At 35.3% G+C, this 13383-nt stretch overlaps 1 protein-coding gene across 1 annotated transcript; it reads left to right on the top strand.

The window, feature by feature from the left end:
• The first annotated feature begins 98 nt into the window (after positions 1 to 98).
• Etfb (Electron transfer flavoprotein beta subunit) lies at positions 99 to 9795 on the top strand. Its single transcript, XM_089243244.1, has 7 exons — positions 99 to 299; positions 2673 to 2831; positions 4968 to 5126; positions 5889 to 5951; positions 7506 to 7664; positions 8061 to 8248; positions 9354 to 9795. Exons 1-6 carry the CDS (start codon positions 246 to 248, stop codon positions 8229 to 8231), a joined length of 765 nt encoding a protein of 254 aa, XP_089099370.1. The 5' UTR covers positions 99 to 245; the 3' UTR covers positions 8232 to 8248; positions 9354 to 9795.
• Positions 9796 to 13383: the final 3588 nt, after the last annotated feature.

The following is a 13383-nucleotide window of genomic DNA, read 5'->3' as shown; positions in this document are numbered from 1 at the left end:
GAAATTCTCTCCATGAAATAGTTCAGTGTTGGTCAAAGCTGCATTAAGACTACCTTTCAAGCGGCTTTGGTGTTGGTGAAGCTTGTCAATAGATGGCAGTGCAGACATGTGATAGGTCGGCCAATATTTAGATATCAACAACAATAAAATTATCCCCTAAAGATTTCCACCTTTGGCTGAATAGTTAGTTTCAATTTGTTAGGACTTTTAAAAATTCACTGACTATTCATTTCTAGGCTGATACTATGGCTTTGCGGGTTCTGGTTGGATGTAAAAGAGTGATTGATTATGCAGTTCGGGTAAGTTGCTCGTTAAAGCGATTTTCAAGCTTTCCCTTATCCATCACAAACTGATATTATCTCTACTCAAAATACTTTCGTTAACAGTTTAATTATTTCATCCATAGTGAATATCAGTGACTGGGGGGGGGGGGTTGATTTATAAGTTTAGATCATAGTTTCCCAACCTTTTTTGTCCCATCGCCCCCCAACGCAATCTAACCCATAGGATTCTATGTTAAACCTGTAGCTTCTAGCGCCCCCCTAGAACATTCCATCGCCCCCCAGGGGGCATTAACGCCCACGTTGGGAATCACTGGTTTAGATCTATCATTCACTCATGTGAAACAAATACAAGAGCCACAACAGGCTAATTGCTCAAGCTAAAAAATATAGATGTCTAGTGTAATCACAATACAGCAACCCAATATAAAAGCATATATCACGGAAAAAAAAGCTACTAATTGATACTATGTAATGCACTGCTCATAAAAAATATTATGGTTGTCTTAATCCAAGTATGGGTAGCTTCTGCATTTATTCCACCATGTTTATCGTACTTCTTTTTGAACATATGAATTGTTGCATTTCACCCCGGGAGTAAGCTATTCCATTTATTAACAACCCTATTCGTAGGCATACGCAGACTTTTCTCGAAAGGGAGGGGGGGGGAAGGTTTCGAAAAGGGTTTTTTTTTCAGAGTTTTACATTTTTTTCCTGTAAAATGACTGTAATCTTGGCTTGAGGAGGGGTTAGAACTCCTCTTCCCCCCCCCCCCCTTTTGCATAACACCAATGACCCTATTAGAGAAAAACTCTGTGACACCACAACCTTGAATTGCCCCTTACCAATCGATATCAGTGTTCCCTTGTCGAACCAGTTGATTGGTGGTGTATTAATAACTCATGGTCCATCCTGTCAAAAATTTTGAACACTTCGATCATATCTTCCCAACACCTGCGTTCTTTGAATGTAAAAATCTCCAAAAAAATGAAATCTCTCTTCATAACTCAAGCCCCAGTGTACGGACAAGATCATGCGTAGCTCCTCTGCACCCCCTCAATCAAGTCAATTTCCCTCTGTAGGTATGGTCTCCAAAACTTTATAGCATACTCCAGTCCAAGATGAACTAAGCCTCAGAAAAGTGGAAGAATGACTTTGAGTGAATGCGAAGAGACCTTTTTGACCTTTTTGAGAATGAAACTGATTACTCTTTTTTTTACCACTGCAGGACAATGTTCAGAAAACCTAAACCACTCATCAATGAGAATTCCCAAATCGGTGGCCCTTGTTGCATCCAGGATAGTAATAGCATTCATCTCGTAAGTGAAACGTGGATTGTTCAAACCAGAATGAGCAACCATGCCATTGTCAACACTAAAAGACGTGCTCCCTTTATTTGCCCTCGTTACAGTCTTGTTTAGGTTGGTTGAAAGCAATTTTCTAGCGCTTTGATTCCCAACTACCCCCATTAGCTTGATATCATTTGGAAATTTTCAAAAAAGCCTATCTATACCTTAGTTGGAATGTCTCATTTTGAATTTGTTTCATCAGGTTGCATTTCTCATATTTCCATTTTTATTAATTTTTTTGCATACTAGCAGTTATATTTTAATCCAGCAATCGTGATTTTTATTGAACCCAGACAGTCCCATCATTTCAATTTTTTCTGGGGGACAAAGAACATACACTCAATGCGCATATGTGTATAATATATATTTGTATATATATGTGTTACTGCTAAAGCCCAGGCCAGCCCAGTTGACCAGCCAGTATCCGAAATTCAGGCTTTTGCTGTGCTTTAGCTTACCCTTATAGACAATGACCCCGAATCATAGGGATAGATGTATATAGGGGCTGGCAAAAGCCCGAATTTCGGGCATTGGCTGGGTCAACTGGGCTTTGACAGTAACATATAGGCCTATACCATTTCTAGTTAGTGTATTTTTTATAGTCAGGGAGCAATCTCTTCCCCCCCCCCCCACAAATGACGAGCCTGAACCCAGAGACTGTTTTCAGCGAAACCCCGGGAGCTGACCAATGTATTAAAAAAATAGTCCTGGTTTTTTTTATTATTTTCAATCTCATATCTGGTCTAAGATTTAGCCTATAATTTATTTTTAATTTTGATCTCTTATTATCTCTTATCTCTATAAGAATGTTTTCTTATTGTCGTTGATGTTTTTTAACAGCCATGGTATTATCCTGTTTTGGCAATGTGTTGACAATTTTTTTTTCTTAATGGGGGAAATTTTGCTAAAATTTCCTAACATTCAAGTTAGTAACAAGTGAAAAAGTTACCAAAAATGTTGTCCACCGCATGCTCTTAATTTTTTTTAAATATAAATAAGATTTAATGTTTGTTAGCATTATTAATATATATTTTTGTTCAAGATTCGAGTCAAACCAGATAAAAGTGGTGTCGTCACAGAAGGTGTGAAGCATAGTCTGAATCCATTCGATGAAATAGCTGTTGAAGAAGCTGTGAGGATGAAAGAAAAAAAACTTTGCAGCGAAATCATTGCTGTTTCTTGTGGACCTCAAGCATGCCAGGTATATTTCGTTATTTCAACATTCAGTCTAAATGAAATTTTGTAGGTTTTTATTGTGGCTGTCATAGACTCTATGCTGTTCGCAAGTGTGGCAATAAATTGTGCTGCTTGTGACGAATTTATTTTTATAGCATATTAAAAGTCAAATTTTATATATTGTTACATCATAAAACACAAGTGCAGAGGTGGAACTTTGGTTAGCCACCTCAATTCGTTGCGTGAACATGCTCGCTATCCGAATCACTTGTATATTGAATCAAAGTTTCCCATAGGAAATAATTTAATTTGAGTCTGATAATAATTTGTTCCACAATCATTCATTCATATAAAATGACCAATAAAAACGGTATTTAAGGAATAATACAACACAAAATAATAACATTAATAATTCATTACAATAATATTATAACCAATTCCAATAGAGCACCACAAAGTAAAGGTGTAGTAGAACGATGATTACAAATTAACTTACTCTAAACAACAAGAGAGAGAAGGAGGAGCTATCATTTAGGATGACTTACGTACTCGCCGTTATATGCGAACTTATTCTTTTTGTGTGACTTTGAAAAAGAACCTATTCAATGACACTTGCTTTTGCCTTCCTTTTAGGATTTCTCGGAAATGGCAAATTGCATTGCGTGCTGTTGGATAGATTCATTGCTCGCACACTGCTATAGTTTTATTTGGGTGGTTCTTTTCTGAAAAGTTTTGCACAGATTCCCACATTTTAGACACTTTCATGATCTCATTTTATGAGAGGATACTTCCTTTTTTCTCTCTTCATCCTCCTCAGATGAAATTCCGCCCATAAGCTCTTGCTATTGCACACAATGGAGATCCATCAGTTCTTCTGTGGTCAACTCTTGTTCTTCACTAGTTGTTGAACGTTGTCTTCATTCACCTCCAGTTCCATGTGTTCCCCAAGCACATAATCTGTTCAACAACTGGTGGCTCCTGTTCATGAGCTAGCCTCTCAAAGTAACGTTTCATAATACAACTTGCCCATGGTTTTCTTGAGCAGAATTTTAAAAAAGTTAGTGCACATACCCGTGGTTACAATTTTCATCTTGTTTTGTATTTTAGACAATCAAGCTTGCCTTGTGTGTTCACTTTTTGAGTGAAGCATGCTTACCGGAGACTGTAGGGGAGAATGGGGCGCAGTAGCCCGGTTGATAAGATACTCGCCTAAAAACCAAAGAATGCTTAGGGGTGTCACGAGTTTGATACCCGGTTCGCCTTATCAGGAAACTTTCCTGACACAGGGGTACAACAGAAACTGCGACATGACCACAGAAAAAATTGCTACCACAGGGAGTCCCACATCGAGGGGTTGGTGCACCAACCTCTCGATGAGTATAAAAAAACAAGCCTGCCTTTCGGAATCTGCAATAAATTGTAGGTCCCGGTCTAATTAGCCCTCGTGTGCAGAAAATGACCGTGGTGCAACAAAAATGATCAAATGTAGGAGAGAATATTCCCCCACAATTCCACATTGAGTGTGTAAGAGAGAGCAAAAAGCCATCGGATCAGTTGTGAAAACGTAAAAATAAATAAATGAGACAGAATTTTTGCTCGTAATGCGAATCATCACTTGTTAATTGAATTGCTCCCTAACCAAAGTTCCACTGTTATAAAAATGATCGCTCAAAGATTGAAAAGCTGTTCAGACTTTAAACTGTTAACTCCAGTCTAAATGCTCTTTGTGTGCAGAAAGTGACTGCTGTGCCATTAAAATTCATTTTTGTTGGTTCATTTTCTGGATTACAAAATTGAAGTGTTCGGCCAAACGCTATATTCGTTTTTTACAAAATATTAAAGGAGACACAATTGAAGCCATCCCTGAATTAGGGAAACACCTTTTTTGCCAGGATTGCAGCTGATGAAATGGCATAGCAATGCCGTCTGTTCGTTTTTTGCAAGAACTTACTTGAGGGATGTTTACCGGCAGCTATATGGAATGCTTTTCAGTCAAAGAACAAATTTCGCGAAAATGTAACATAGCATAAACTGTTATTCAGCCTAAGGCTTGAGTTATGCTTTGGGAGGGGTGATACCTCTAATTTTTTAAATTGCATTGCTTTTCTTGGCTGCAATACTTTGATTTCAATCACCTGTAAATTACAATTCTAATCAACAGGAAACACTACGGACCGCTCTGGCAATGGGAGCCGATAGGGGCATCCATGTTCAAGTGGACGGAGCAGATTATGAGAATCTACAACCTATTCATGTTTCAAAGATACTTGCTGCATTAGCTAAAGAAGAAAAGGTCGACTTAGTTATTGTGGGAAAGCAGGTAATATGTGATTCTTAAATTTTTTTGGCTCATTTTTTTATGAACTCTAAAAATTAGTTCGTAAAATTAAATATTTATGAATGAGAAAGACATTCTAAAAATATGGCACAGCTTCAAAGGGACATTTATGGTTTTGCTGCCCTTCTCCCATTCTAGTCTAATTTTCTTGACTGCGCTGAATCACTCTTTTCGTCACTCACGTGCTTGCACATTATGTTAGTCACTCACGTGCTTGCACCCGCTCTAGGTCATTCTTTTGATTGCTCACTGACATGGTTCCTTCTGGGTCACTCTTTTGATCATTCACATGTTTGTACGCACTCTAGGTCACTGTTTTGGTCATTCACATGCTTGCTCATGCTCCAAGTCACTCCTTTACTTACTGTCGTTCGTGCAAACTCCCTCGGTCACTTTCTTAGTCACTCACTGACCTTGCTACCTGGGCATTATTGAGGGATATACAAATTTTGCCGCCCTTTCCCCATTCTATTTTTTTGGTCAATCATTTGTCAAATTTGCCGCCCTGGGCTATAACCTGCTAAATCTCCCCCCCCCCCGTAAATATACCACTGCATAGCCTATTGATCGGGACCAGAGGGCTAGCTTAAAAAGGGGTTGGTTCATAAAATTTAATGGTGACTATTGATCATTCTGAATTTGTATGCAGTGAGAATGTTTTGGGATTGGATAGAAAAAACATTTATCCACACAAAATTTTTTAAATTCAAAAGTAATGTAAAATTGAAAATTATATATTTGTAGGCAATAGATGATGATGCAAATCAAACAGCACAAATGACTGCTGCGAATTTAGACTGGCCACAGGTAAGTTCCCATATGTCCATATCAATTTATATTTTCTAATTTATTTCAGAGGGGATTTTTATCTAGTTTTTTGTTTCTTAAGAATTTTGCAGTTTCATGTATTTTTTTCTGTGCTAATTTCTAATCTGTATGTCTCCAATTTGGAAAAAAAAAATTCTCCAGCCCTAAGAATTTGCCACTGTGGTGGGCGAGTTGTCATAGAGACAGACTCTCATCATGAGGACCCGGGTTCGAACCCCACTGGCACCAGAGAGTAGTGGTAGTTTCCAGAGTTCTCCCATTTATTTTTCCCTAGTGTTCATTTTTAGCCAGACCACAAATCATTTCTCATATTTACGGTGCTTTTGCCGATCTAACTATTTCTTCCATTTACATTTTGGAGGTCTGTAGATTATTTTTCACATTTATTTTAAGCCAGTCTGCAAATTCTCCCATCCTCACTGGTCTAGAAATTATTCCTCAAATTTTGTTGTAGAAGGGTGCGCTGTGGTGGTCGAGTGGTCATAGTGACAGACAATGCCACCAACTATTTTTTGTTTTTACAGTATTTTCAATTAATGCTTACCCAAGCACTCTTGATCAAACAGCAAGGAAAACAAGAACTCCCTGGTATATGTATCCCACTTGCTAAATGTGTCTAGCGCAACTGTTAGCATATATTTCAGGAACCCCTCCCAGATCTGCAGACCACATTTTGAAAACCTGTAGACCCATTTGAAGAACCCATAGTTATTTTTAGGTTTAAAGGGCTCAAAGAAGGAAAAAACTCCTTCAAAACAAATTTTGGGGGCTATTTTTCTCATGTGATAAAATGCGTAATTTTTCTTCCATTTTAACTTCCAAAAGTGGTTTTTTTTTTTAAATCCTTGTTCGGATGTTAACCTTACTGTTAATTCAATGGGATACATTCTGTTCCAAGAAAATATGGGTTAATCTGAAGTGGCCGTTATGGGTGATTTTACTATAACATTCCCGTCCTTCTTAAGTTTATGATTATTTGCCAGCCTTTAAAATTACTTCATTCATTTCATTATTATTCTTGTAATAAATATTAATGTCTCTCTTTCTGTAAAATGAGCAGTGCTGCGAAAATACAGTAATTTCAGGTGAATGGGCTGTTGAGATATGTATAAGCGTCTCACTAAGAAAAGCGGACAAAAAGAAATTTTTGTAGAAATGACGCAACTTTGTAAAAGCCATGTGTAATTTTCTCTCAAGACCTAAAAAAAAGACACTAACATCTCCCCATAGAAGATCCCCCAAACATGAATGGAGAGTCATCAAGAAAATATAAGCTTATGAGAAAATTGAACCCATTCAATCTGAGCTTAACTACATAAGCTAGATGATGCAACCACCTTGAAAAATAGAAATTTTGTAATATTTTATAATTATTGTAGTTATTTTGTGTTCATAATATCACAAAATGATAATATTATATTCATGATTAAGTTTTCAAATATACCTATATTGGGAACATGTAATAATGAATACTTGTGCATGTGTGTTTGAACTTCCTGAATTGAAACTGTATTTCTTTTTTTAAAAAAACAGGCTACTTTTGCTTCTAATATTGAAAAAGCAGATGGGAAGCTGAAAGTGAAAAGAGAAATAGATGGTGGATTGGAGGACATAGAAGTCACGATTCCGGCTGTAATCAGCGCTGATCTTCGTCTTAATGAACCCAGATATGCCACCCTTCCTAACATCATGGTATTGATTAATAATGGAATAATTTATATATTTATGCATTTCAACCCATTTTTGACCACTCTTCCAATTCGTAACCAAAGTATATATTTTTTATATAAGACAGATGACCACCATCACCTTTTAATTTCCAAAACTTTTTCATTCAATACAAAATGTTGCATGAAAATTACTTATATATTTTTTTAACTATACATTGTGCAAACACAATATCTGTCAAAAATGTGTAATTTTTTTTACTTCTATAATTAGGATTTTCACCGTCAGAAATTTTTCAAAATCTTAAAAAAAAGAGGATATAGCTTCTTTACTAGAATTTTATTTACATTATAAAAATATATGCTGAAATGTATATACCCAGGAAAGCTGTTTATTAATTTTATATTATTCACATTCCAGAAAGCCAAGAAGAAACCCATGGCAACGAAGAAGCCATCAGACTTAAAAGTTGATATATCGCCACGGATAGAAGTAATCAGCGTGGAAGATCCTCCTGTTAGAGAGGCTGGTACAAAGGTTGAATCTGTTGATGAGATGTTGTCGAAATTGAAAAGTTTAGGAAGAATTTAAGAATTAAAAAACAATAGGTAATTACTTCATTATGACTTTCAAAATTTTCCTGCACACACCTATTCTTGACACAAACAGCAATTAAAATACTTAACCCTTTAAGCAGTTTTTACAATTTCCCGATTCATATTATAACTGCCACAATAGAAATCACAAAACTCTGTAAAATACCACCTTTTTCAAGTTTTTTTTTTTCGATTTTGTGCAGCTGATAAATGCTTTACCTCCAACACAGTATTTCTCCTCCATGCTTTTTATTATTTTTCTCCCTTTTTCTATTACAGTAGAACTTAGTTAATTCAAACTTTTACAAATTTCCCTGAATCTTGAGTTTTCTAATTTAATGTTAAAATTTCTTGTTTAATTCACAGTTTGTGGATAATTTAAAGTTAAGGTGGGAAAAAATCTGAGTTTTTGTATGAGCAAGTTTAGTTTATAAAAATTCTAGAAGTCAGATTTTGATTTTCTTGATCAATTTGTTAAATAACAAATATTCAAAAACACAAAAGTTTAAAAATTCTGTTTTTCTCTACAACCTTTCTTTGATAATTTAACATCCATTTTAACATATATTGATCAGCTCGAGAACGTGTACTACTTAATCTGAATCTTTTTGTCATTAAGAATACGGAAAGTTCAGATCGTAATATATTAATGAAAGTATATTTCCCTGATAGCATAAGCAATTGATAAACAAAATTGAAAAAGTTTTGTAATGGATGATTATGAACTATTTCTATAGATCAGGAGTTGAACATGGTCCTGTAGTGATCCTGATTCCAAAACAGTGGAATAATGTTACAGCTAAAGTCAATTCTAATTATAAATCATTAAAATTTAGGAAACAGTTTTGAACTTGTTTTTGAAAAATATGAAGCATATTTTTTTTCTTGACGAGGAAATCTAAAATCAACTCCATGCAAAATGAATTCACACATTTATGTTCCTTGGGATAAAGTTCTGTCTCCCTTGACGTTAGCCTTCTTTTTTTCCCAAATATTGAGACACCAATTTACTAACATCATGTTAGAGATTCAAATTCATACTGTTCCATGTCTTATAAACTTTGACCATTCTTAAAAATTTATAACAATTTAATTCATTTGAAAAATTCTCTTTCAGGCAAAAATTTTCTTTGAGGAACTCTAGCAGCTTCATCAACAGCATTGAAATATATTTATGGAATATTATCTGACAATATTTTTGTATATTAAAATTTTATATTTCATGATCAAGACATTTTTTATCTAAATTGTAATCATGATTTAAGTTTTGAAAAATTTAACTTTTTATAATGAAAATTTTCAAATTTAATTGAATTAAAAAAAGTTTTGATCATGACTCTGAATTTCATTGAGTGAATCCTTTGCAAGGTTTGATTTTGATGCAGAGTTTGATCCTACAGTTCGGGAATTAAATTTATATTCTACCTCTCCCTAGTCAGAAGGGTTTTGCCCATGGAATTGTGATTGAACTTTTAAGGCAGGCATTATCTTGTGTTGGGACGAGTTGTGTGTTCTGCAATTTCAGGTATCACATATTTAAAATGATTGTGGTGTTTAATGTTGGAGGCTGAAGTTGGTGTGGTCGGCTGAAGTTGGTTTTCTGTGGTTCCCAACTTCAAGGCGCAAATGCGAGCCGATCTCCCCGTTAAAAAGTCTCGCCACAGAGAGCAACAGTCCTACAACGGTAAATCATTCAACCATAACACTTCACTCATAGTTAGTAAAACTGGGGGCAGATGACAGCACTACACATAACAAGCATCACACAGAAACAAACTTTACGTCAGGTTGCACTACACGTACATGCACATTCCCTCATGTACCGATTCGTTGGGGGGTTCCGCGGGGAAAGGGGGTGCATGTGTGGTGTAGCAGTAGTAGGTAGGGGCTCGGGGATCCATGATGTTCTTAAGTCAGCCACCTCGTTGGGCAATTTGCCTGTTGTGGCGTTGTATTTGTATTTGTATATAAGATGAAAATAAATTGGGATTTATCCGTGTGAAATTAACAGTATCCATTGTATTACAGATTTAATTATACAGTTGTCAACTAACAAATATAATTTGATCACATTTATCAGCTGAAACTATTTCCCCATAGGAAATTCTATGGAAAATTTAGTTCACTCCAGGTACAGCCCCAGTTTTAAGATAAATTTTATAAAACACGAAGATACACTTCAAAAAAAAAATTTAACTTCAGTAGTGGATGAAGAATTCAAAGGATCTTTTTATTTTACACTATCATAGCTGCCAACCATGAAGGACGAGAATTAGAGGGATTTTTTTATGTCGATCTGAATTCCTAACAGAAACCATACACAAGACAAATGCAATATATATTTTTTAAAAACAAACTGGATTTATTTTATTTTGGGAAAAATGTGACATCACAAAAAAGCACAAAATTGCCCAACAGCTGATTGAATTCTTAGAGTAGGTATATAATTTATATTCTTCCCGTGAGGTTGAATTACTGGTCATTACTAAACTCAAACCGAAATCGTGATAAAAAATCTCAGGCTAAACAAAGTCTTGTCTCTACAGTCAGAGATGCTTTCTTTTTGGTAACTTCTCTTTTTCTTGGCAAAATTGTCCTTTGCAATTTGATACAATGGAGAACAAGCTGAGTCTTTTGAAGGAGTGAGGGAGAAAATTAGAGGTGACCAACTATTTTTGTGTAAATTCTTTGGGATTAATTCCCCCCAATAAGTAGGGATTTTTCAATCGCAATCAAAATTTGGGAGATGTAGAAATCTGGGGGCACTTGGAAGCTAATGTACACGAGTTGATTTAATAGTGGCAACAGTGCTGTAGTGAAAAACGGCCAGACCATGTCATTTATACAAGTTAAATGCCTACCCTCCCTGAGCAAGTGAACTTGCTTTCGCTCCCACACGCACAGTGTTAACAGAAATAGCAGTTGTGGGCAAACCAGTCGGAATACTCTCAATGTTTTCGAAACAAGAGCAGAGGAGCTAATTAAAAAATGTGCCAGAGGCCGCAATGAACAGTAGCCTTTGGTGACAGTCACACATTGTGATTTCTACTTTAGCACACAGACTCCCGGTCATATATCACCATATGGCAATTTCCAACCAGCGGAGTTGGGTGGGAAATGAAGGCGCCATTTATCGGTAGGTAAAGAACTTGTTTCTGACATTCTATGCCCAGATTCGAACCCATGGACCTTGACTGTAACTTTCAATGTTAAGATGAGTAATCTTACCACTGCGTCACTCAGGCGCGGTGGTAAGTCAAAAATAACTACAACCTCTAGCACAATAAATTTCTAACCAGGTCTGCTCTCCCTTTAAAAGCGTTGCGACACCTTTTTCACAACTGCTCTTTTTTTCCCGTTATTACTGCACAAGTGCATAGTGGTGGAAGATTTCTTTTGCTCTGAGGGAGGTTAGGCATTTAACTTACCTGTGGTATGAACGACCTTGCCTGGCTCCGTTTCATGGCATCACTACAGCATTATTGCCACTACTAAAAAATCAACCTATGTACATAACCTAGTTAGGTTCATTCCCCAAAATATGTGGTCAGCTTATTTCTCTGTTACATCCATAGAGATTATATTACTGGAGGGAGTATGACGTCAGAAGTCTTTACTTTGGCAGTGCTGAGAATGTTGTCTGCAACATCATTCATCGGAAGATCGTGTGACTCAGTGGAAACCCACACAACCATGTTATTTTCTTATGGCATAAATAGGAGTTTAAAACAATAAATGAAAGCGCTAATTCAGCATTAATAAAAAATAATTCCAAGATTAATGAGAGATATAATTTCAGCATTAACAAAAGATGCTTCCAGAATTAATGAAACAGATAATTTCAGTATTAAGGAAAAATATAATTCCACGATTAATGAAAGGAATTATTCCAGCATTAATGAAAGATAATTACAGAATTAATGAAAGAAATAAAGGAAATTATTCCAGAATTAATGAAAGAAATAAAGGAAATTATTCCAGAATTAATGAAAGAAATAAAGGAAATTATTCCAGAATTAATGAAATTTTTTTCATCTTTAGATGAGTTACCTATCCTTTTTTAAAAAACAATATTTAGAGACTGAACTGTACATTTCAATGGAGAAATTTCCAGACAGGAACTGTGTTTTCACCCAGTCACATGATTTCCTCGCATTCGATGTCGCGGCGGCTGGATGCTCCCTTTAGTAATAAGCTCAATGGTTACATCGTATAAAAAAAAATCTAGAACATCAAGACTTTCTAATTCAATGCTAAGAGTCTTGCTCTGAAACATTCAAGTATCTAGGCTCTTTTTATGCATTTTTTTTTTTTTTTTTTGGCTTAATCTTTAATTTTATGTTAAATGGCAGAGAAACTTTTTGAAAAGCAGGGTTGATTTTTTTTTATTTCAATATATATATATTACTAACACACTAGTCATTAATCTATATTTTCTTAGAATATACAATTAAGGAAAAATTTCAATTTATAAAAGTAACGACTATTTAAAAAATATTTGCAAACTAAAGATAATCATATACTTGTGAGTTATATCAGAACATTTTATTAAGAGGGAAAAAAGCTTGCACTTCTTGAATAGATATTTTACATATATCGTATTGAATAATTTTATCCTCAATAATTGTTCATTTGCTTTATTTGAAACACTAGCTTTGCCTACTAATCTGTTTCGCTATCTGGAATGAACTACATCAAATGTTGAAGAGATCCTTTCAGCACAGGCGGTCAATGCAATGTGGTTAGCAGGTTCCAAAAAATTTCATATTACTCTCTCCATAATCTTTACCCAAAACATTATACATAAAAACTATTCACCCACACAAAATCAGGCATTGTATCAACCACCTTAGAGTAAAAAAAAATTATTTTCAGCATGAAATGGTTCCAGCTCCCCCAAAAATTTTAATGCCAAACAAATTTTAAATTGCCAGAAACCTAGAGCCACAGTTTTGTTTGATAAATTCAAGACCCTTATTCTCTTCTTTTGTGACATCAATTCCCATGTTGGAAATTAACACTGATTAGCTTAGAATAAATGCTGCAAAGTGTTAATATGATTGTTCATATTTATTTTTCTATGATGAAGATGAGACCTTTTTATTGTTTGATGTTGATGCTTCTTTTATCTTCAATTGAAGCTTTTT

The sequence above is a fragment of the Pholcus phalangioides genome, unplaced genomic scaffold (genome assembly GCF_987345545.1).
Source record: "Pholcus phalangioides strain wild (caught in Gottingen) unplaced genomic scaffold, Ppha-v1.0 ptg000015l_1, whole genome shotgun sequence".
Taxonomy (NCBI): Eukaryota; Metazoa; Arthropoda; class Arachnida; order Araneae; family Pholcidae; genus Pholcus; species Pholcus phalangioides.
The sequence above is the reverse complement of the archived record's forward strand: the minus strand, read 5'-3'. Positions and strand labels throughout refer to the sequence as shown.

Coding starts and splice junctions, on each gene's coding strand:
- Etfb (XM_089243244.1), top strand. CDS start 246: ATGGCTTTGCGGGTTCTGGTTGGATGTAAAAGAGTGATTGATTATGCA. Junction 300..2,672: donor TGATTGATTATGCAGTTCGG/GTAAGTTGCTCG, acceptor TTTTTGTTCAAG/ATTCGAGTCAAACCAGATAA. Junction 5,952..7,505: donor CGAATTTAGACTGGCCACAG/GTAAGTTCCCAT, acceptor TTAAAAAAACAG/GCTACTTTTGCTTCTAATAT.